This window comes from Drosophila willistoni, chromosome 3R (genome assembly GCF_018902025.1).
Source record: "Drosophila willistoni isolate 14030-0811.24 chromosome 3R, UCI_dwil_1.1, whole genome shotgun sequence".
NCBI classification, from domain to species: domain Eukaryota; kingdom Metazoa; phylum Arthropoda; class Insecta; order Diptera; family Drosophilidae; genus Drosophila; species Drosophila willistoni.
Genome location: NC_061086.1, coordinates 14,528,582 through 14,553,646, shown reverse-complemented (window position 1 = coordinate 14,553,646; position 25,065 = coordinate 14,528,582). Strand labels below are relative to the sequence as shown.

At 36.9% G+C, this 25,065-nt stretch overlaps 3 protein-coding genes across 4 annotated transcripts; all 3 read right to left on the bottom strand.

Moving 5' to 3' along the window:
• Window positions 1-18,068: 18,068 nt before the first annotated feature.
• LOC6650215 lies at window positions 18,069-19,304 on the bottom strand. 2 transcript variants are annotated; one of them, XM_002073930.4, is made up of 2 exons: window positions 19,106-19,304; window positions 18,069-19,007 (listed from the first exon to the last, which is right to left on the bottom strand). In XM_002073930.4, the coding sequence occupies exons 1-2, from the start codon at window positions 19,187-19,189 to the stop codon at window positions 18,351-18,353; spliced, it is 741 nt and encodes a 246-aa protein (XP_002073966.1). In that variant the 5' UTR covers window positions 19,190-19,304; the 3' UTR covers window positions 18,069-18,350. The 2 variants fall into 2 exon arrangements, with proteins under 2 accessions (XP_002073966.1, XP_023036272.1); XM_023180504.2 differs by having other exon boundaries at window positions 19,099-19,163.
• A 2,559-nt stretch (window positions 19,305-21,863) lies between these two features.
• Window positions 21,864-22,395, bottom strand: LOC6650214 (calmodulin-related protein 97A). The gene has a single exon (XM_002073929.4). The coding sequence runs from the start codon at window positions 22,393-22,395 to the stop codon at window positions 21,949-21,951; it is 447 nt and encodes a 148-aa protein (XP_002073965.1). The 3' UTR covers window positions 21,864-21,948.
• A 117-nt stretch (window positions 22,396-22,512) lies between these two features.
• LOC6650213 (calmodulin) lies at window positions 22,513-23,122 on the bottom strand. The gene has a single exon (XM_002073928.4). It carries the CDS (start codon window positions 23,014-23,016, stop codon window positions 22,513-22,515), a length of 504 nt encoding a protein of 167 aa, XP_002073964.1. The 5' UTR covers window positions 23,017-23,122.
• Window positions 23,123-25,065: the final 1,943 nt, after the last annotated feature.

The following is a 25,065-nucleotide window of genomic DNA, read 5'->3' as shown; positions in this document are numbered from 1 at the left end:
CTCCTCTCTCTCTCTCTTTCCCACCTGGCTTTGAACAACGTATTTCACTCACATGGACATAGGTGTGCACATACTCTAATTTCGCGTCTAATTGCATAAAGTTGGCTTTTTACTCCTGTTGCCAACTACGTAATTGCATTTCCCTACCAATTGTTGATGCTGTCGAAACTTTCCAACCTCTTTTTTTGTTGGTTTAATTTTGTTTACAAATGTTTCTGTTATTGCTTCACATGTGCTCTCAATTCTCACATAAAAACAATAAGAATCCTTTTTAGTTTTGAATTTTTTTCAGTTTCTTCAACACATAAAAAACAATAAGAGAATCTTCAGCTAAAAAACGTCAGCCGATTACTGAAAAAATATGTAATAAGTTGGCTATATCTTGATTTATTTTTATTTAAAAATCAAATCAACATTTGTTTTAATAAATTTAAAAAGAATTAAGAGTATAAAAGGGAATTCTTTTAACGAGAATATTTTCTTCTTCTCTTCTTTAAATGACTGAATCTCTGAAAAAATCTCATTAACTCACGCCAACAATATACAATCAATTGTAAAATAATGATTTAGCTTTAATTTTAAGTTACATAACTAAGTAAATACTCAACCCCCTCCCTTCCGGTAGTAATTAGAGGCATAATTACGCATACGCCATGTAAAACATTTAAAAGTCTTTTAAAATACATACCGAAAATGAAAGAAGGAAAGGCAACTTCAATTAAAGTTAATTAAGTTGTGCTGAAGAATTTTGCTGGCAAGGCATCAATGACTAAGCATAAGTATGTATAGAAGCCAAAAATTTCATCTAGGTACTTGCAAATTTGATTAGCTGTTAATTAATTTCATTATTAGACAGTCAAGCTGTTAGAAAAGGCAAGTGGGCCAGGAGTCTAAAGAGGCAGCCGTCAATCGACAAACTGGCAACCGCCGGCAACCGACAACCAAACCTGGGTAAACTAAGTTTGCCAAAGTTTTTGCCAGCTGCCGGCGGAAATTGTCAGAAATTGTATAAATAAGCTGTGTATATCCTGTCAGGATGATGTTTCAGGTCCTTCAGCCCTCCCTATGCGTTCTGCCAGTGTAAGTGATATTGTTTATTGCTTTCAATTTGTAATGATTTGATGTTGATTTTAAATATCGACTGGCCTGCATATTTCATGTATTATGTTGCCTAATTGGCAAATTAATTTCCACCATCATAACAATTTACATTTCAATGGGAATTGGAAATTACCCAAAATAGCGAGGGTTGTTCAATAAAGTCAGTGAGTGAACTTCCGCCGTTGTTGTGTGGTTTATTAAGAGTATTACAATTATTTAAAGCTTTCGAAAGAGGTTCAGCATTAAGTGAAATACTTAAACTCCTTGCCCAAATTACCCTTTTTATACCATACACCCATAGGGTGAAATGGTATATTAAACTCGCCAAAATGTATGTAACAGGCAGAAGGAAGCATCTCCGACCCCACAAAGTATATATATTCTTGATCAGGATCAACAACCGAGTCGATCTAGCCATGTCCGTCTGTCTGTCCGTCTGTCCGTCCGTCCGTCTGTCCGTCTGTCCGTCCGTCCGTATGAACACCTAGATCTGGGAGACTGTAAGAGCTAGACCCACCAAATTTGGTATGTAGACTCGTGTAGTATGTAGAGTGATCAAGTTTATTTCAAATGTTTGCCACGCCCCTTCCCGCCCCGCAATTTAAAAAAAGCGTTTATCTCAAAAACTATTCCAGCTAGAGACACCATATTTGGTATGTATATTCGCTTAGTAAATGCACACATTTTGTATGCATAAAAATTTTGCCACGCCCTTTTCCGCCCCCGTAATTTGAAAAACTTGATTATCTCCCGTATTTTTTTTTTCTTATGCAATCAAGTTTGGCACACTTAAATTTAATACTAATATCTAGCAAAATACCAAATTTGATCAAAATCGGATAAAAAACAGTCGAGTTATGCATATAAACGTTTTTCCATAAGGCCGGAGTTGGCCGTTGGCTGGTGGGGGCGCTAGGGTGCTCGTATGATTGAGTAAGCGAGATACTAAGATATGCTTGTAAGAAGCATGTGAAAATGCATTTGTTTAATAAAGTTGAAATATTTGCTTTACTGGTGTATGGTATACCTAAGTCGGCGAGACGACTTACTTACTTCATTTAATCTGACCTCTTTTTAAATGTTAAACATCATAAAACCTTCCTGGAATTGAATTGGCAAGTTATTAAATAACCCTTTGAAAAATATTTATTTTATTTACACACATACACATACATAAATCAGCCCACAAAAATGTTGATTGTGACAGGCAAAAACATTTAAAGCTGACTTTGCTCTAATTTTTGTGGTTTTACCAATCGATGCAGTGACCAGTCAATTCAATGCAAATTGCACACACAGCAACTACAAAAAAAAAGTCAACAAATTGTAAAACGGTAAGCTGGGCCGAAGTAAAAGGACATCCAGAATTTTTGTCAGATACAACCCCAAATGTGTAAGCAAATGAAAGAAGTAGGGAAGAAAAAATGTAAGCAAAAATGCAAAAACTGTGAATTTGTGTTATTTTCTCCACTGGCTATTTTGTTCTCGAGCAGTCAGAATGTGCGGAAGTGGTTGAAAAGCCAGCGACAGGTTGAGCAATAAGAGATTGACTGGACGCAGGAACTCAGAACTGAGAAGGGAGGTGAATTGCAGACCAAACACATACTCTACTTCGAATTTGACACAGCGCATTTGAAAATTGATCATTTCGTGGCTTTATACACTTGCAAAAAGGGTCCGTCCGACCGAAAAACTTGCAAGGGTATACAAACTTTGACGCGGCCCTCTGGTCTTCACCAGGTTTCACTACTAAGGTAAACTTAGTATTAGTGATAGTCTACATCTAAGAGGTAAGGAGAAGAGATGAATGTTCTGTTCAGTGGTCAGATGTAAGAATATTATGCACAAAGGGTATACAAAACTTTACATAGCCGATATTAGCTTTATCGATATTATATACACTCAGCGAAATTCAATTAAAGGCAACCACATTTTTGTACTTACAACTGCAAAAAAAATAAGAAACATCAAGTAACGGGGCATTTTTTTTTCCTATTATATTCTTATTGGTCTGAAGGTGGGCAGTCGATTAGTTACGACTTTCATTTTAGCCGATCCTTTTTGGGTTTCCTCGATGAAAATACTTCGGCCATCAATGCTTTTACGGGTTTTGAGCATTATTATTGGCTTAAACAATAAATTGGAATAAAGGAAGAAATGTCCGGCCAGTAGAATGATACAGGCACCTAATGACTATTGAAAAAACGATATGAAGTGGTTTTAGGTGGACAGGTTATCCCTTGCCAATGCCGAAAGTATGCGACAACCCTGCTGCCCATTCCAACGTTCAAAAGTCTCCTTTGTTAAATAAATAAATCAACCAATTCAAGCCTTTGAGCAGCGACTGCGACGACGAAGATCCTGACACAGAGGTAATATCAATTCAATCGAACGAGTCTTCAAATTTGGCCGGAAACCTACAAACACAATTGCAATGGCATTATGCAAACGTGCGAACCATTAATACATATTAATACAATCCGATTCAATCCTTTAGTCTTATAACGGGGTTCGAAATTAAGAACACCAATATTATACTTTGATTAGGTTTGTACTGAGCCATCGAAACAGACAAAAAAAGTCTACAAATTGTAGAACAGTAAGCTTTCTGCCCAGCGTAAAAAAAAACTACCAACATTTTTCAATATGAAACCCCAAACGTGTAAGCAAAGGGAATAAGAATGGAAGATGAACTGTAAGCAAATATGCAAAAACTGTGTATTTGTGTTTTTGTGTTATTTTCTCCATTGGTTATTTTGTTCTTCAGCAGTCAGAATTTATGCAAGTGCTTGAAAAAGCAAGCGACAGGTTGAGCAATAAGAGATTGACTGGACGCAGGAACTCAGAAAGGAGAATGGCGTTAAGGGAGGTGAATTGCAGACCAGGCACAGACTCGGATTCGAATTTGGACTGTGGCGTACTGACACAGCGCATTTGAAAATTGATCACCGGAACATCCGTGCGCTGACCGGAAATGCACAAATACAATTGCAATTGCATTTTGCAAACGTGCACACTATAAATACATGTGTGCATCATACATATCCGTGTCTGTGTGTGTGAGTGTGTGTCTGTGTCTGTGTTTCTGTTTCTGGTTGTAGGGTGGATGGGTGCTTCAACTTATCCGTTAGTTTGTGTCCAACTATGAAATAACAATGTTCTCTGCGTACTACGCGCACTTTTCATCTGACAATTGTGTGAAAAGTATTTGAAATATTTAGTTTTTCGTTTCATGTTAACTAAACTTAATGGTATTTGTGCATATAAAGGACTACTTTAAGCGGGAAATTATAAAAATAAATATTCTAAACTGTCAAAAGCAAAGCAAATTAGTTTTCTGTATTTTAATATAGTAAATTTTCATTAGAAATATTGTTGGGGATAAGTAATCATTTGGTAACTCTCTTATTAAACATTTAATTCTCACAGTCTAAACTTAACGCTATCCAAATTGATGCATCCTAGTAGCAGTAGTATTAAGGATCAAATCGATGTGATTCAGTTGTGAAATATATATGGAAACCCCTAACAATATTTCATTTCAAAATTGACTTTTTGGTCACCAATAGTTTTGGCCTTAATCTTTTATGGCGAACAACTTCCCCATGTGCCTTGTTTTGTTTTATTTTTCCCCCCCAACATAACTTAAAACCATAAAACTGTTTGACTTATTCTTTAGTTTGTTGATTTTTCTTTGCACATTTTGCCATGTTTTTATTTTATGTGTGACACAAATTGCATTTTGTGGATGACAACAAAAGTTTGTTTGCTGGCCGAGCCAACGGACATGATTAAATTACTCATACGCCCTGTATAGAGATGGTGTGGCACAAGTTTATAGAATTATTGTGTGTAGTCGTTGTTGTTTTTTGGCTGGCATTTAGTTAATTAAGTTTTACAACAGCTTGATGCTGGCCACTCCCACAGCCCTTTTAATTAGTTTTTAATTATTGCACACAGGCACAAAGTGGTAAAGAGAATGAGAGGGGAGTGAGATAGACACAAAACAAAAAAAAAAACTAGGGCAACAAACGAACTTTGACTTGGAGGAAGTTGAGTTTGAATTTGAGTTTAGTTAATTTTATTTGTATTTGCAAGTATTTATTTTGCCTGGCCAACGCCTCCTGCTGCCAGTTACGCCCCAGGACTCTAGACCTAAGCCCTTTGTTTATTTAGCACAAAATGTTTTTGTATAAGTTGCAAGGATATTTAGGGATATGCAAAAGTTTTCAAACAAAGGCCCATTAGAGACCAATCGGTCCAAGTTTATGTGTTGGGCAATTAAGCCATTGTTTGAAAATTCACTGAAAAATTTAAAGAATTTTTAAATTCTACTTTGATCAGCAAAATACGCTTATATATATATATATATACCAATAAATCCATTTAAATGGTCTACACTATGAGAAAATTCAAGCTAGTCAATGATTTTCGAAAGTATAAACTTAGTTTTTGAAACCTTTTTTAGGACTTACATTTTATCCATATTTAATGCAATTATAATAAACATTTAATTTAATTTGTTTTGCTATTTTTTTCTACATTACTTTTCAGTGTGCATTTTGGTCATCACAATAACGGTGATTGAAATGGCTTAGTAAATATTTCACTTTGCCAACTTATGCATATTAAAGTGTTTCTCCGAAAATTGCCCTTCAACTGAAACAGAAAAAAAAGGAAAAATAAAAATCTGATTCATATGCAGATGAAGCAGGAACAACGAATCTCATCCTCATCTATTGCCTTCCTCTCCCCCTCTCCTGCTCTGCTATGTACAAATATTTACACGCTTCGTTGTTCGGCATTTGCCATAAACCACCGCAAAACAATAAAATTCGCAATAAACCAAATGGAAAGAGGCACCAGAAACGGCAAACTGGAAAAGCAATGGCAACCAGCAATGCAACTGGCTTTTCCTCATATGAAATGCATGCAAAGCAACAATGCCAAACAAAGCAAACAAAGAACACAAAACAAAAACCGTTTTCATAACTTATATTGCAGCAGCAGCAGCAGCAACAATATCAAGGCAAAGAGTGAGTACTATAATGGTAATGGGATGATGGGGTTAAACGAAAGGGGAGATAGACTTCTACTTTCTGCTAAGAGAAAATCAACACTGTACAATTATGGAAACAAAAGAATGAACACGTATTCAACACAGTAATTTCTATTTTTCAGCTATTTTCCTGTAAAAATTTGCAACTAACTAACAATAAACAATTTAATTTGCCTTTGAATCGAAAACAAATATCAGTAGCAAGGGTTTTTTTAGCAATGTTTTTCTTGGGGTTTATGTTTCCGCTATAAATTTTCATTATTATTGTGTTTTGTATTTCTCAGCCTTTAACAAAGTTTAAAAATTTATCTTTTAAGCCACTTTTCAATATTGGCTTACAGATTCTACAAAAAAGTTATTTGCTTATCCAACCCCATCTGTTTCAGTCTTTATTACCAAGTGACTAGTTGCCCTTACACCTTTTGCCTATTTTCATTCACTTAATCCTCATCATCGTCATCATCATCATCATCTTTACCTCGTCAAGTTTCAATAAACTTTGCCGACGGGCTTTGCTTTTTGCTTTGATCATCAGATGTTGCCTTTTACGTATATTTTTCTGCTCCGCTCCTTTTTCTTGCCTTTTAAAGCCTTTCTTTTTGCAGCCATGGCAACACATACTCAAATTCAGCGGATTTTGGCTTAAATATGCCTTTGAAGTGGGCTTTAGTAGATTTTCTTTTCCAAATTGTATTCTTTTTGTAATTCTTTATTTTTTTCTGGTTTGCTGGTTTAATTTATTGCCTGTCAGAGGCCAGTGGCGAAGGGTCAGTCAGGACTTGATAAACGGCTTAAGATATATTTGGTCTTTAATAATATGGGGACCCCATATTGCCAGTTGGCCAGTTAACCAGTGTTAACAATTTGCCTTTTTGCCATTTATCTGGGGGAGGGACCAAAAAACAAAATTTGTTTGCACTAACAAAGAGCATAAAAAAAATTAAAGCCATAAAAATGCACAAGTACAGGAAGTTGTTAGTTGACAACAAGGGCAACAGCAACAACAACAACAACAACAACAGCAATACCACCGGCAGCAACATTCAGTTGTAGAGCACTTGTTGTAGTTGTACTTCTGGCTGGCGTTGTAGTTGTAGTTGTTGTTGAGTGCTCGACGTCGTATGCAATTATCACCGAAAAAAAAGAGAAAGACAGAAACAAACCTGCAGGGTCCAAGAGCTGATGCTGCAGTACTCGTCCTGGTCACAGGTATAACAAGAACAACAACAACAACAATAAAAAAAAAGTTACATTATGTGCTCAAAATGTAAATGTCATTTGTGTGCCGAGGAGCATGGCGACAGCAATTGCAGCAACAACATCAACAATAGCAACAACAACAACAACAACAACACTAGCTAGTACTGGTGGCAAGTGTTGCACATTTGAAAAATGTGCTACAACTGAAGTGCTCCTTCTACTGAGTTCACTCCACCTCCGTTTTCCTATGCCTCTGACTCTATATGAATAAATGTTAAAGTACAATCGAGAGCCGTAAATTCTGAGCAGTCATCAGGTAAAATAGGTGTGAGACAGAAAGAATGTAGGGTGAAATAGAACAATGGACACCCAGCGGCCCATCGGCCCAGCCGCCCAGCCGCCCAACAGCCCACAGAATGCGAACAATGCGAAAAAAGGGCAGACACACACACTCTGAAAAGAAGTCTAATTGGTATAATAAAATGTCATAAAATCAAGGAGCAGAGCTGGGTCCTGAAAGTAATCGGAATTGTTACATAGAAATAAATAAATCGAGAGAAGAATACCCAAATTGATTGATTCAAAATGGGCCATCAATGCAGATAATTGAAACCATATTGTGTATGACATATATAAAATTAATTCGCTTTTGTTTTCATAGATATTAAGGACTTTTATCCCCATTTGGGCTTCCAAATCGTTTTCAAATTTTTACAAATTTAAAATATTTAGCAAAGCTACATATATAGCTATCGACAGCTTTGTGCCTAATATAAGCAGTCCTCGGTAGATGTAGTTTTCGTTTAAGCCGAAGGCCTTAGTGGCCAGTGCTTGTAAAATATAGTTAGGTTGATAGTTTATAACTATATCCTATACTTTAATAATAATAATAATAATAATAATACCTAATATAAACGAAAACAAGCCTGTTTCTTTATATTTTTAAACACTTGACTTCAAATTTACTAAGTTTCACTTCTAAGATAAAAAAAAATCGCTTTGTAACTTATTACAGCTTTTATACCTCGATTGAATTTCAATTTCTCGATGCTCTAACATTTTACTCCATAGTGGAGCCTTAACTTTAAACTGACAGAGGCAGCTTTGTCAAAGACCCACAAGCTTAGAAAGTTTTGTGAGATACTGAGACACACCCACCTATGTATACTCCCTCTTTTTTCTCATACATGAACTGTCGATGGCTATATAGCTTAGTTTGATGTTGTTGTTGCCGGTGTGGAGTCGTTTTTTTTTTCTTTGTATTATCTTTTTTTTTTGTTGTCGTTTGCCAACGCGAAGGAACAATCAAGAAAATTAGTTTCATTTGAGCAAATGGCATGGCCATGCACAACGCTGGCAGTAGTCAACATCGACCCACATAACAAACTGAGCTTAAAGCGAAACCCGCATACCAATATTCTAAATAAGGAAGAAGGGGCCACCAGAATGGGGGCAGGGCAGAGTCAATGGATGGATGATGCTTCTGCTTTTGATGGCTTTGCTTGCATTCGCTTTTGATCTTTCCCAAACAGCTGATAAATGATAAGACGCCAACAGAGATGGAAGGAACCAAGAAAAAGTGTAGAACATTTCGCCCCAGGTGTGTTGCACATCAGTTCTCGAAATGGCTGCCCTCCCAAATGATTCCCCTGCCAACTGGCTACTAACTTATATAAAAGAAACCAAAATACAAATACATCAAGGTAACCGCAAAGTAAATAATTAACAAAATAAAAAATACAAGTAACATTAAAGTATTCACACAAACAAGCCGAGCACTCGCCGGATATTGGACTCCAACAGCGAACGGTTACCAATTAGCGTGAAAATAATTTACAGACTACAAGGAACGGTTCGAAAAGATGGTTTAAAATTGCCTTGTTGGCTCCCTTGAGCATTAGACTGGACACGAATTGTTTAACACTTTCAGTTTCAGCCGCATTTTATTCGAAAATATATACCAAGTGCTGCAAACCATATTGAAAATTTATCAGTATGTGATAACATCGATTGTCCAGCCACTTTCCAAAGATTTTGCAAAAAAATAAAATTTATAAAAAACACACTTCTCTGCCAGCATAATGGAAAAGTCCTGTTTAAAATTGTATAAGCAACGGGGTATCCTTTTTGCCTTCTGGGTATCCCGCCAGCTGTCTGTCAACGTGACTAATGGCCCCAATGCACATTTAAGAAGCTTGATACGAATTTATGCATTTAATATAGATCTAATTGCATCACAACTTTAAGTTTGTACAAAGAGAAATTTAAATAAAGCCATGCATACACGCGAATATGACTCATACGCCCCGTTTTGCATGTCATTCTTTTGACCATCATTCGTTTGGCTTTACTGGCCGCTTCGCCATATTTATACAGGTCTCTGGGTTGTATACCAGCTTTGGCTGAGGAAAGCGGTCAACTCTCTGTCAATATTTTATTGGCCACGCATCGGTTTTATATTGTGCACCTTTTTGAGGCAGGAGCACGAGCAGCCACCGCGACACAGAGATATCACGAATATCCACAGAGATACCCACACGCAAATGCACAATTTAATTTATGCCAGAAAAAAACAAACGGAACCAGCAAAGAAAATAAAACCAAACAAAAAACCAAATGGGGGCAAAATAAAGAAATTTGTATGCAATTGCAACAAGCGAATACCATATACATATATATATATATACATATATCTATAGGAGGGTATTGGATATGTTCGTGGTGTATAGGTGCTCAATCGAGCGTTGAACGACATCAAGATGATAAAGCAAATGGAAATTTTGACTGCAAAAGCATATCGACTGAAAGGCAATTTATGATATTAAAAGTATTCAAAAGAAAATTTGACTCGATTAAATGCAACGCTTTTAAATTCAAGCAGACGGAATTTTTGGGTTTTTTTAAATAATTACTTACGTTGACATATGTGACTTTAATCGATTAACTTCAACAATGAACATCAACTTCATTCAATGACATTTGGTTTCTAATAACAATCAATATTAAAAAATAAACTTTTAGTGTTAATATCGCTTTACAATCGTGTCATATTGAATTAGTCCTCTTTAAAACTAAAAGAGTTAAACTAAACCATTTTTGCTCCATTTTTATTTGGTTTACATTTCCCTTTTAATTAAATGCACTTTTTTTCCTTGGCCAACTAATTATATATTGTTCCAAGCTAAATACATATATATGTATATATTACTCCATTCTTATTATCCCTTCAATTTAACCGGTTCTTTCGTTTTCTCATTATCTTTTAGTCTTTAGCAACTGGGCAGCGCATTGCCACTTCGTTTTGCCCTCGAGTCCTTTTTTTTTGCATCGCCTCTCCATCAACACTTTCTCATTTCTTTTGTTTTGTCAGTGCTTTTGTGTTTTTGTTTTTTTTTTTTTGGTATATTTCAGTTTTCTACCCCTAACCCTCAATGAATTCCCTACCCCACCTCTCTGCCACATTTTATTGGGTCTCTTTTTTATTGTTGTTGTGCCATTTCATTGTCTTTTAATACCTTGTACGAATGACATAAATGGGTATATTAAACTAAAGTGGATTTTACAACTAGAAATGTTAACCTTTTTTTTTTTTTTTGAAAGAATTTTCCAAAATTAAATGTGGTAAACTAAGGCAATAGCAATTTGTTATATTAGTTCTTAAATTAAAGTCCAATAAAAGTCTTACAGGATATCTAGCAGGCGTTGCATTGATTTGCTTATGAGGTTCTATTTTTTTATTGCACTGGAGAAATTCTCGAGGACTCTTATGTGATGGTACCCCGGTTGCAGCTTCTGTTTTACATTGGCATACATATTTGCATTTGCTTCGTCTACTTTTTTCCCTCTCTTATACCAATTTTTTTTTGACTGTGCTCCACTCTGCTTGTTTTAATTTCGTTTGCCGTTTTTTTTTTCGAGGGGGGATAAGGGCGTATCTTTGATGACAGAGTCATGAAATTGCAACCCACTTTTCTTCGCTCTCTGGAAAAGAACAAAAAATGACTCGTTTTTTCCCCTTCCATGTTGAAGCTAAATTTCAATTGAATTGTCAGCATTTTGGCCATGGAATTTATGTCACCGAATGGCTTGTCTTCAATATTTTAAAAGTTTCTATACAAATTGATAAAAAGAAAACTTTGAAATAGTTATAGATTAAGACATATAGATAGATAAGTATATAGTGCTTTAAGAAATCCTTAAATCACTTTCCTTATATTGGCCCAGGGTACACTTATTTGTTAATTTTCTCAGTCGATTGACTTGAAACTTTTCAAGCTGTCAGCCAAAAGCATTGAAGAAAATAAAAACATTAGGGGGAAAAAAAAATAAACCTGTCAAATTGAAAATATTATTTCAGGCTAGCAAAAGTCACTGAAGAGAACTGTCTAGAGAAGTGGCAGCAGTCCTTGACATGTGGGCAAGTCCAGCAAACATAATTTTCCATTAGAAAGATAAGAAAACCACAAACGTAACGGATGGGACGAGGACGGAGGGGGGGCAGGGGATGGTTGTGAGACTGGTTTAGTCTAGCTTGGCCCCATTGCTGGTGCGTCCAATGTATAAATAAGTAAGTAAGCAGGAATTAAAATTGCAATATAAGGGCCAGAGGGGTGGAAATGGATGGAGATACAGAGAGATAGCTGGCTTTGGTCTAAATAACTTGGCAAGTGGTTGCCCGCGGCTTCGCAACTAATCAGAGAGCGTCGAGTTGTTGGCAAATTGCAATTTGTGCTGAACAAATTGGCAGCAAAACCTGTGAGTTGGCTTAAGGAGGGAGAGATTTCACGAGACAGAGAGAAAGTGTGAGGGAAAAAAGCTCTTCTCGTTGGTTGGTGTCAATTTAATGTCCATGAATTATAAATGAAAATGAATGGGCATAGCCATGGCGTATACTTGATGTAGAATGTGTTGGTTTTGTTTGTTTTAAAGATGCCACAAACTTTATTTGAGTTGCACCGATATCACCGATATCACCGATTGCAGATTATTGTGAGAAATGCAATTTGAAATATTTGATTTTAATTTTTAGATTGCAAGAAAGAAAAAATTAAACATTGAGTTTAGGGTGAGTGAGGTCAGAATTTAAAAACATTCTTATTAAATTTTTGAAAGTGACTCTCCACCTTCTTCACTCTTTATATGTTCTTATTTAAGCTCTTACTTTTTTGTGGCTTTTCCGCTACTCAGGTAACCTTGTATGTGTGAGCGTGTGAGCGTGTGAGCCATATTGACTTACATATTTGCCTTTCCACTTCAGACTCCATCTACCACTTTGTGCTGTTTCCTTTACGTTTTGTTTCAAATTGTGGCATAGTCTGCCTTCGCACTTCCCCTCTATGTCACCTGGTTTCGTACACTTCACGCACGTGCCATCAACGCAATGGAGAAACAAACAAAAGGGAACAAAACAAAAAAATAAACGAAGAAAAGAGAAGAAAAAAAAAAAACCCTCCCGCGCCATAGAAATTGAGGGAAAACAACATTTGGTTTGGCTTTTGCCTTTGCCTTTTAAGTACATGGCATATGTTTGCCCAGTCACTGAGCCACATAGGGGCTATAGACATATACCTACATAAGTACATATATGAGCATGGGCTTGGGCGTGGGCATGGGCATGGGTCTGGGCCTGGGCATGGTCATATAATAAAGGAAAAGTAAACACAAAAGAAGATGGCTGGCAGTGGGAGCTGTTAATGAAAAGTAACAGCTGTGGCCAAAAAACAAAAGCAAATGGAAATTGAAATTGGAAATTGAAGTTGAAGTTTCGTTCACAAATTTTTGCCATCATCCAAGCAGCTGGTTGCCTAAGCCCATGATTTTGCTGCTTGTAACTGATTCATTTCCGGGCTGTTGCAAGTTATATCTCTCTTTCCTTCTGTCTCTCTCGCTGTCTCAGTTTGGGGGTCTGTGTGTCTGCTTCTGAAGAGGATTGAATGACATTACGTTTGTGACTGAGCTAACAAAACCGATATTGAAGTCTTCTCCTGCCTGCCACTTGCAGCTGGCCAACCAATTGTATCGCAAAGTGCGGCATTGTTCTAGGCAACTCTGCATTCATATGCTTAATTGAAAGGAAGCTGGATATCGACAATTGAAATAGCTTTGTCTAACAGGAATCCACTGATCAAAGAACTGACATTTAATAACTGGAATCGTTTGAGTTGTTGCTTATTTGAAAGTCGGTTATAGAAAAACAACTCACTTATCCATCTGATTGATAATTGAAATTCAAACAAGTCATCAGAGATCTACTACAAATTTACGATGTTTAACTAAGAACTCTTTAGAAAAGCCCCTTATCTATAAAGGTCTTTTTGTTTCTCCACCTAAAGCAGTTAAACCGAAAAAAATAGTATTCCATTCTTTATCTTTTGCTATTCGCCAAGTTTTTAGCAATTAAAATTTTAATTAAAATAGGGTGAATTTGCTCTTAAAATAATTTTTCTGTTCCTCTCTTATCTATTTGTTGTGTGTATTTCTTTTTTCTTGTTTTCTTCTAACTACCCATTGTGAGTATGGAATGCAAATTTTTGTTACCCAATATTGGATTTTACGTGCAGAACTGGCAAAACTGACCAAATGCAAATTAAAGCAATTTGCATAATTTTCAACAACAATTTTGGGGAAACGCACTTTAGATTATACATGCATATACATACATACATATGTATGTATGTATAACCTATATATCCTTTTGGATGCTTTCTCACACGTGCACAAACAACGACATCAGCAAGAGTTTTGGATGCTGGCTAATGAGAAACAAATGCAAGGATACAGGGTGCTGCGTGGGCGGGGCAGGGCCAAGTTACTACAATTGCCAACAAACCCGGACCAAATGTCAAACACTTCTCAACTTGCATAGATTCGAGATGAGTTTCGGTTGCTGTTAAGTAGGCTCATGTGGTGTTCCTATTTATAATGGGAATCGAGCTTGTAATATGATTGTTTGACTTTAATCAGGCATAAACAGGCGACACAACAATAGAAATGTATGAACGACAATAGCTCTTATGGGATTTGGCCAATACTAATTTGCATTTCTTGGTACGCCCCACATCCATTCACAAGTCCTTGCATATAAATGGTGAAAGCATTGAACCAAATCTAAGCTAAAGAGAAATGGTAAACAAACTCTGTTCGAATCCACTTATAGATAACATATTCCACTTCCTAAATCCTATTTCAAGCATGGCTCACTACCGATCCGCAATCCCAATTCATTAAGCGATTTAAATTTCATATATTGCATTATCTTACCCTTACTTATTTGCGGTAATAAACTCATCATCATTTTTATCAAGCACTTCGAAAACGTTAAGCAATGCCTTTCTCCAGTTCGTCATTATTATCAATGAATGCAGAAATCAATATCATCGTCAATGTGCACAGCGAAAGTCTAAATCAGGGCAATTCAGGACTTGCTGTAGTGACTTTTGACCAGCAGAGAGAAATATTGTGACAAATTGAAACTATCTTAGCCTCGAGCAACATCTTAATCAAAGAAATTAGAACAAAACTAGACTTTGAGATGAATAAATATATAAATAAATTTGAAATTAAATACTTTGTCTAGTGCTAACTAAATGATTACTTTTAATTAATTTGATATATTTTGAAATTAAATCTAATGAGTATGAAATAGAATCAAATGTAATTATAAATACTTCTGATGCATTTGTTCAATCACTGAAAGTATGTTATGATTATATTCATAACATTTAATCAGCTTAATAGCTGCAACAGCAAACACTTCAGCACACTTCGAGTCGGCCTCATCATCAACATCAGCATCCACATTAATATCAACAACAACATGAGCAATAATTAATCATTGGCTATATAATAACCGCCATTAAACTAAACAAACACACGTCCCACCATTCGCATAAATTTCAATACGACCTCGACGGTTACATTACATTTAACCTCCTGCCATCTATCTATATGCTCCGCCCCGTATTTATCTGGATTTTCGGTCCCTCCCAGCCATTCACTCGTGCTTCATTATTATCCTCATACTCATATATGTATTATACCTGTGTCTGGCCTTCTGTTTTCATTTCCAATTAAATGGCAATGGGAACTACTTACTATGTATGGTATACGCGTATGTATATGAAACTCTTGCTTTCCTGGGAATTGAGCCCAATGCGCCGTGTGTTTTTTTTTAATATTGCAGGGCAAATGTTTAATGATATGAAATTAATGCGCAAATATCATCGATATCAAAAATGGCTGAAAAGATGTTCCATTTGTGTGTGTGTGTGTGTATGTGCGATTGCGTTGGTGTGATTTCCCCAGTTGCTATTGATGCTACCCATGGAGGATTTCATTGAGTTTTCACAGCTGTCTCAGGCCAGGTGAAATGTTAATGATATAAGCCTCCTTCAGTCTGGAGTGAATAAATTAGCACAAAATGATTGTTAAAAATGCACTGAGAAAAAAAATAAAGACTAAAGACTATACAAAACTTAACTTTAACTTTAATTCAAATACAAAATGTACATATGTTTCAGGCACAGAAATCCTTTGGCTTTTTTCACCAAAAGTTTTATCAATCAATTTTGCTTAGTGTAAAAGAAATGGAATTCATGGACTAAGTCTTTCCAATTTATACCTTTAAGTCATATGATAGATGGGTATATTTAATGCAGGAAAAGAAAAAAGTCAAGATGGGTATATATTAATGCAGGAAAAGAACAAATTTTATGGCTTGTTCATTATATAGATTATTGATTTACATTAAGTTGGGTTAAATAATTTAAGCGCCCTCTCTAACTCTTCATAATTAAGGCACTTTAATAAATCTATGCTAAGTTTTGGAAATGCATGGTAAAATTTAAGTTCTATGTGGAATTGTTAATCATTTTAATTGATTATATAGGGTATTTTTTGTGTCGAAGCTTATTGGAGACATTTTTAAGGACATTTTGTGTTGTTGCGCCCGTGGCATTTCATTTCTTGTCAGCTGAAACTTTTGTTCAAAAGTCAATTTATACAAAATTTATGCCATTGTCGATCTTCATTTGCATGCCGAGCACACACACACACACACACACACATAAAAGAGTGAGAAAGCAAAAGAACAGAGAGAGAGAGAGAGGCAGAGAGATGGCAACCCACAAATTATGTTGTTGCCTTAGATTTTTATGGTCCACACAGACGCACACACATACACACCCATTTAACGCCTATTTCCCCATAAATATTTGCCGCAATTTGAGCCAACAGCAACAGATTTGATTTAACTCAGTTTCTGGTTTCCGTTTCTGTTGCTGTTGTTGTTGTTTTCTGGTTTCAGTTTCAGTTTTAGGCCAAAGCCTCGAAGCAACAAAGAAACAAAGAACAAAAAAAAAAGGAAATTTTTATTGTCCAGCAAAAAGCGACGAAATACGCATGAAATTTGATTTGCTTCATTGAATTGATTTCATTTGTTTTGATTTGTTTCCCCAAAATACGCAAGAACGCAAATTGGAAACGAATGAATGAGTGAGTGAGATAGACGAGGGGAATAAAGAAAGGGGGATTTGTGTGTGTGTGTGGGAAAATCGAAATGAATTCATTTTTGTGTTGAAGTTGAGGTTGAGGCGTGGCATCCATGTGGATGACAGAAAAGCATTGCGGTTTATGTTGATACTGTTGACTGACATATTCTGGTCACAGTTGTCATGGTGCCCACTGCTTCTGTGACTTTTAGTCGTAGTTTATTTAGTTGGTCGCTAAAGCGATCAACACTTGACTTGCCAGTCTAACAGTGTGACAGGCATTAAAGTGTTGGCAAATATTCGACCCTGGCAATGGCATGTGGCAGGCAAACAAAATGAAATGAATGGCCGGCAACAACAACTACAACAACGACAACAACAAAAGCAACAGCAACCCATGATTTAGGCCACATGCGGCTTAAACCTTTCTCTCGCCAAAAACCCAAATACAACAAAAGTTGCCTCTCAATCAAGCAACAAATCCTTAGAAAAGCAACCACTTTTCCTCTTTTTAGCCATCTACTCCTTACAGTGGGCCATAAAATTCATATAAACTATATGGTCAATCAGATCGAAAACGTTAAAACATATTTACAAATTAAATAGTTATTAGCCATTAGCCAAAGGGCATAATATTAAGGATGAGTCCCTTGGAAATTTGTAAAACCTTTAAAATACAAAAAATATTTTTCGATTCTCCATGATAGAACAAAGTTTTATATGTTTATTAAACATACAACATGCAAAATGCAAATTAAACAACATTTCATACTCTTTCTTTCTTACCTGCCCCTGGCGTCATCTTTCCAAAAAGACAAATGTTTGCCTTTCATTCCCATTGTCCGTTCATGGGACTTAACAGATCGAGTCACAAATGACCCAAAAAAAACCTTTTCTAAGCCTTCTCTCCAGTGGGCTTTTGTCTTGAGTGCCTTGGCAAACGTATTCTTTGTCGACCCAATTAATAAAAGGGGTGTCAAAAGTTTTTTGTAACTTTAAATTTAATATATTTTGTTTATTCTTTTCCCCAAACGACGGCAAATCCCAAAGCCAAAAAAGAGAGCGAAAACTAATCATTATTGAAAACGTGTGGAAAAAACTTTACAAAGTGCGTTTTGGACTATAAAATAAAATGGAAAGAAACAAAACAAAGAATGAAAAGGAAAGAGTTTGTACTTATAACTCAAAAGTTATAACAAAATAGCAAAATAGCATGCCAATTGTGTTTGTTCCATTTTTTTTTTATTGGCCATCGCCTTGGGTGCTGCTGAAGTTCTTAGACCTTCATTTGACGTTATCCCAAGGAAGTGACAATTCAAGAGGCAAATATTTCAGGAAACTACGGTTTTTTATCAGAATTTGTTAGACCCTTTCGTAAAGTGGATGAAGTGATCAATTGAAGTGAAGGAAATTGAATTAAAGCAAGCCCAATGCTATGGACAAGTTAAGTTTTCAAGTGAAAAAATTTAAACAAAAAACAGTTAGAAAATATATTTTTCTTGCTACTGCCGCCCTCTTCCTGGCCGTACATCGGCACGTCGATCTCTGGTTGCTTTTTGCCTGGCCTCAGATGCGGCACAGGCCGCCTTGTAAGCCGCTCTCTTGGTATTGTCATAATCCACCTTGGCCGCATTTAATTGCCTTAGCAACAACTCAATTCGATTGCGTGCTGCCTCCACAAGCTGAGCCTTCTCTTGCATCTCCTGTTGGGCACCATTGGCAGCCGCTTCGGCATTGCTGAGATTCTGTTGGGCAATTTTAATCGCATTTTGCAGAGCCTGCAGCAACATTTGAGCCTGTTTGGCAGCATTGGCGGCTGAATCGAGATTACACTGTGAGCCATTCATGGAGGAGCTCTCCTCTTGGAATACATTCTCTGCTTCACGCACTTCTTCTGTGAGTTGTTCGAGAAGTTGTTGCTTACCGGCGAGTGCTGCCTCCGCTGCTTTGGCCGCGGCAATTGCCTTATCAGCTAATTGAACTTTGACCTGGCGGCCAGCTGCCTCAGCAGCCGCCTGCTGAGTATCCGAAGCATGTTTGGCCTCCAGGGCAGCCTTTTGGGCAATGTTCGAGGCGGTTTGCTTCGAATTGCCGCCTTTTACTTCAAGGCCACACGAATCGTCTTCCTTTTGATCCATGCACATGCTCATGCGTTTGTGCTAAATGAGAGATAATTTCAAATTAGCGATTTTCTTGCCATACTAGGACTTTCCCACTATCTCGCTACTGTCTGTGTCAGACACACTTTACCTCTCACCTGTCGTGAATAACCTGGGTTGGCTAGGGTAGACATTAGTTGGACATAGATGACGAGGGCCTGAACTAGCGGTGCAATGCGCATAATTACGTGAGCCTTCAAAGTTCTTGCAAGTTTTCTTTTTCAGTTTCAGCTCGAACATTTTTACATTTCAAGTAGTTTGCTAAGCCAACGTAAAACTCAAGGGGGCAAAAAAAAAAAATAAGAAATAAACGACGAAAATAATATAAAATGTTTAACAAAGTTGTAACTGAGTGAGGGAGCATGATGGTTGGCTGGTGAATGACGTAGACGGCGGCGGGGGTTCGGCATAACTTTTCCGCGCAATTTAACTTAACGTTTTCAGCAGTCTCAAGTCGAGACGAGTTTCTTACATTCTTGGGAAAAAAAAAAGTAGTCCAACAATGCATGTGGCCAACATTTCTCTTCGTTACTTGTTTGCTCTTTTCATTTCGGGCTCTAAATTAATTGGGTCGTCAAAGTCCTTTAGCCCTGATAAGCTTTTCAGCCTTATCGAAATGGAGGCGTAAAAAAAATGAACCAAAAACGAAAGAACAGAATGAACCAAACAAAATGTGTAGGATGAAGAAAAACCCAAGACGATTGCTTGGGTCATTTGTGCGTTGATCTGTTAATCCAACAAAAAGGGTTCGTTCGTTGAAAGCTTTAGCTTTTCTTAACCATTTGATTGAGAGGCATCAGAAAAAAGCTCAAGCCTTTAAGCGGGCACAACCAAAAAGAGAAAAAAAAAATAACAAAATGGTTTCGATTTGACAAGTTTGCTCACTTTATGGTCGACGACTAACCGCAACAAGGCGTATGCGTAATAAAATCTAGCACAAGAGAAAACCCCAACTTAAGCCCAATTAAAGTGCCAGTTCCAAATTTAGTTTAAGCCGAGTTGAGTCCACTAACCGCAACTGTCTGAAATTTTAGTTTTTAGTTTTCTATTTTTTTACCTCTTCTACTTTTTTTTTTTGTGACTTTGGCATTCCCACATTTGTTGTCCTTGTGAAAGAAACCTCGTCACTTGCATGCGCCTTTTTGCGTGTCCAAGTGACTGTGCAGAAGTGTCCCAAATGACACTTTGAGTGGAAACGTGGGCGGCAAACCACAAACAAAAAAGATGAAAGCAAATAAAAAAAAAACATGAATTCTCTGAGAGAAAAACTAAAACGAAATTCCAACAGATATCGATGTCCATAAAAAAATTGACCAACATCATTCGTTTAAGGTGGCAAAAGACGTATTTTGAATACTCTTCAACAGAAAATATATTTTTCGATAGCTATACACAACACAAAGGGTATAAGCAATAAATAAAAGAAGTCAAGTGTCAAATTGTATAAGCAATAAATAAAAGAAGTCAAGCATCGATTTGGGATGTAATTTGCTCTTTGAAAGAAAAGTTTATTTAGGTTCATTTACAAAAAACATGAACTCATCCCATTTTCCACAAGGTGAATACAAATTTTGGAACACAAATCTCACTGTTTGGGATTTGTTTAGTTTCTAAATGGAAATCTATGCCATAGACCACAAAAATATTTTATTAAACTCAAAAGCCAACTAAAGTAAATAATACAAATGAAATATCTAAGAGTTGTCTGCAATGGTAAAAATGTTATTACTATGAAGAATCAAAAACAAAAATAAAATACACCTAATATTTGCAGTAATTGTTGGCATATTTCGCATGACAAGAACTAAAGTGTAATTTCTAGAATTTGAAATTTGCAAACGGCATCAGCAATTTATTTATCAGGTTAACCTGCTTTATTTTGAAACTTGCCATTTATTCTGACTCATACTTTATCCATATCAGGCGGCAATCACTCTACTACTCCCCAACAGTCACTAAAGCCCCCCCCCCCACACATTTCTGTCTTCCACAACCCCTTTTTTCCCCCACGCCGGCACAAATTCAATTTCCTTTGCAGTCAGTCAGTTAAATGGGCTTCTCCTGGTTTCGGTTCCTGGTCTCTGGTCAAAATGAACTAAAAGCTCCCACTGTGTCTGATGTGCCTGATGTCCTGGGCAAGAGATGTGACTATGTATGTACATATAAGCACACACACATACATACATACATATGTATGTGTGATGGTGTTGGGTGTATGTATATTATATTTATGCCACAGCAAGTGCTTATTGATGTTACATCTGAAATTGAAATCTGCTTGGGCAACATTCTGTTTTTGTTTTCATTTTCATAGTTTTTTACATTGTACTCTCTCTCGTTGTGTTTTGTTTTCTCACATTGCAATTTTGCAATGTGTTTTGCGGTCTCTCAATTAAGCAAGTTGGCAGTTGATATGGCCAAAAAAACAAGAATAAATATAACCAAAACTGAAACTTTTGCCATACTCGAATTATTTATAAACTACAACAACTACTACGAAACGACTCTGCAAACTAAGATACAACAAAATTTAATATTTTATGCATAAGCAAATTGAATTTAAGCAACAGGAAAATTGTTCATATGGCCACAAAGGTGCGGCATGTGTGAAAGAATAAGGAACTGGCAAGGTAAAAGGGACGTTAAAAGGAAGTAGTGGGTGGCAGGCAGCTAAAACCACGCTGGGACTTTAGTTGAAAGTTTTTGGCCAAAGCAAAGGATCTGAGAAATTTTCCAAAAATGAAGCCAACCACAAAAACCTGTAAAATGAAATTTAAGCAGAGCAGCAAAAGAAAGAGACAGAGGGAGAGAGAGAGAGAGCGAAAGAGAACTTAAACTTTTTAGAAATAACCAAAATTCGTTTATATAATCATTTTCTTTAATTTGAATCCAAAGGAATGGGAAAATCAAATGGGAAAAAAATGGGGGAATTTTCTACCCATTACTTTTGACTGATCATCCAAACAAACTCTTCGTAGTTAATCATGCCATCGCCATCGGCATCAGCTTCGCGCATCATTTCATCAATCTCCTCATCGGTCACCTTTTCACCCAGATTGATCATGACGTAACGCAACTCTGCTGGTGATATAAAGCCATCGCCATCCTTGTCAAAGATCTTAAATGCCTCACGCATTTCCTCTTCGGTATCCGTTTCCCGCATCTGCTTGGCCATCATGCCGCAGAATTCATTGAAATCAATCTCACCGTTGCCATCAACATCCACCTCATTGACGAGATCCTGGAGCTCCGCTTCGGTGGGATTCTGGCCCAATGAACGCATGAGGGTGCCCAATTCACGAGTGGTTATAGAACCGCTGCCATCCTTATCGAACAGAGCGAACGCCTCCTTAAACTCTGCTATCTGCTCTTCGGTTAACTCACTCATGATTTTAGTATTGTCTTTTTGAAATTTATTTTTAGGCAATTGATGTTGCCGCAGCTAAAATGAAATTTTGTATACTAAATTCTCAAAATGCTAGCTAAACAAAAGCCTACGTGTTTTCTAACGTTCTGACATCATTCTCACAAATTCCACATAGTGTATATTACCCTCGGTATCGGAATCAGCGTTAAGTATTATTTCTTCAATTTCATCTTCTGTCATCTTATCGCCAAAATTTGTCATCACATGCCGAAATTCTGATTCGTGTATATAACCATTGTCCTCCTTATCAAAGACTTTGAAAGCCAAAATAACCTCATCTTCGATTGTCATTTCGGCATATCTTTTCCACATGATGACAAGGAAATCGTTTAGTATTAACTCTCCCGTCGTATACGGATCATATTCATTATAATAATCTTGCAATTCCGCCTCGGTGGGTGTATGGGCAACAGCTCGCATAAGATCTTTCAAATGCTTAATGGGAATTATTTCCTTATGCTCTGGATCGAAGAGTGCAAATGCCTCTTTCAGATCCTTGACCTGTTCATCATTCAATCCATGACTACGTTGGATGGTCACACGTTCTGGCGGTGGCGTGCTGAAATCAAATTCGTTGTCCATGGCCAAATCAACGAAAAAAAATCAAATTTGGAAAAATACCTAAAAGGAAATTGACAAGAAATTTCGGGGCAACTAGCTTAATTTTAACTAATTAAACTAAAATCACCAAAATAATTTAATTGAGAAGTTGTTCTATTAATAAATGTATATCTAAGAGACAAAATTCAATGAATTCCCCCAATTACTTGCAAATCTCGCTGCAACCATCATTTAACGAACTTTCTTTGGTCAAAATTGCAACAGTTTCTTGCTTATAAATTTTAATATTTATCCGGGACAACTTTTTTTCTGTCCTTGCGCAAATGCACCCCCGTGCCAAGTTTATAAAATGAAGAAACAAAACACAAGCAAAATTAATTTATATACAGCCAACAAAGGGGTTCAGAGATGGCCAAAACTATGAAAACTCATTTAACTACTTACTGAAAAGAAGAACAAAGCGAGGTGGAACACAGCGATGCAAAAGGGCGAAAAGGCGAAAAACATATTGCCAAATGCGAAACTTGTGTAGGATTTTCTTCCTCGTTCCTCGTTTTTTTTTTTTTTGGATTCGGATCTCACCTCATTGGGGAGTGAGGTAGGGGGAAATGTATGTGTTTTTGCTCGGAAAGTGGATTACAGGGCGGATGTGTTGCATAGACAAAGTGTTGGAGTTGCTGTTACCGTTACCGTTGCCATTTCACTCTGATGGAGTGACAAACTTTGCACGTTGCACAAAAGACGAGAACGACAACGACAACGACAACAACTACAACGTCGGCGACAAAACTTGTGCAGATTACTCAGCCTTACTCTATTTTCTCCCCATAGTTTCTCATCTTCTTTTGCCCCGTTTTATGTGTAACACAAACCCGGTACTTAGTGAAAAGTGAAGAAAAAAAAGGACCCCACACATACACACAACATGGTGGATAGAAACCAGTGTTACAATGTTGAGCTTTTAACGGTAAATTGTTGCCAGAGTGCAGGGGGCCAAAGACAAAAGTTTTTTTTACCCCCTTTTTCCCTTGCAAATGAACAGCAGCAACAACAACAACGAGAAATAAGTTGACTGGCTGAACGACAGACACTACAATTCCGTAGAGAATGAAAGAGGGCTCGGATGAAAGCAACCTGAAAGGAGCAAAACAAAAATGTGTCAAGTAAATGCAATCCTTCAAGTTGAAATTTATGCAAAGTGCCGCAGTTCATGTTCGGGAAGGGGGGGAGGGGGATGAGAAAAGTAAAGCCAATAAGCACTGACGAATACCAACCCATCTTAAACAGAGCACTTCTAGTGCATTGTTATTTTAATTCGAATGCCAACGAGTTGATAGAGAGAAAGAGACAGAGAGAGAGAGCAAGAGAGAGCGGGATGAGCGATATGAAAATGTCACACTAACCAAATTTTCTTCCAAAAATTCTATGACAAATTTCTTGAACAAACAGAAAGCGGAAAAATCATAATTAACGCCAATGCCACTTGAAGCACGAAATGCACCAAATACCCTTGCATACCACAACCAAAACAAAAACTCTGTTAAAATCCTGGCTTATCGTGATTTTCAGTTGACTGATAAACCAATTATGGATGCAATGAGTTAATCATGTCATCACATAACAAGCTCTCTTTCGATTGCCGCATACAATTTCCCGCAATAATTTGCATATGAAAAAAGAATCTTATACAAGTTTGTGATGCTTCAATAATTGGATTTTTCATGAACACAATTTCCGATTACTATAATTTATGTCAAGTGAGCTTTCTGTATTTCTTGCGAGTGTGCAAAGTTCATGTCAAAGTTGAGCAAAAAACATTTCACTTGCAGAAGGGTATGAAAATTGCAATTTTCGTAGTTGGCAGTTTGCCAAAGTTAATCAAATTTCTTTTTCTTTTTATGCTTTTTTTTTCTGTTGATGCCACGAAAACTTTAAATAAGTGGCGAGTGGAAAATCTCCTTTTGCAAATGATAATAGGAGTCAGCTGCAACTGAGTGACTGCTGACTAGCTGGGATTTGAATGAGGCGAAAAGAAGGACGAAATTTTGCGAAACAAAATTGCAAAAGACA

Excerpts from the sequence above, each read along its gene's own strand:
- LOC6650215 (XM_002073930.4), bottom strand. The coding sequence starts at position 19,189 with ATGCGCATTGCACCGCTAGTTCAGGCCCTCGTCATCTATGTCCAACTA. Across the intron at positions 19,008-19,105 it reads ACCCAGGTTATTCACGACAG|CACAAACGCATGAGCATGTG; the intron begins GTGAGAGGTAAA and ends TCTCTCATTTAG.
- LOC6650213 (XM_002073928.4), bottom strand. The coding sequence starts at position 23,016 with ATGGACAACGAATTTGATTTCAGCACGCCACCGCCAGAACGTGTGACC.
- LOC6650214 (XM_002073929.4), bottom strand. The coding sequence starts at position 22,395 with ATGAGTGAGTTAACCGAAGAGCAGATAGCAGAGTTTAAGGAGGCGTTC.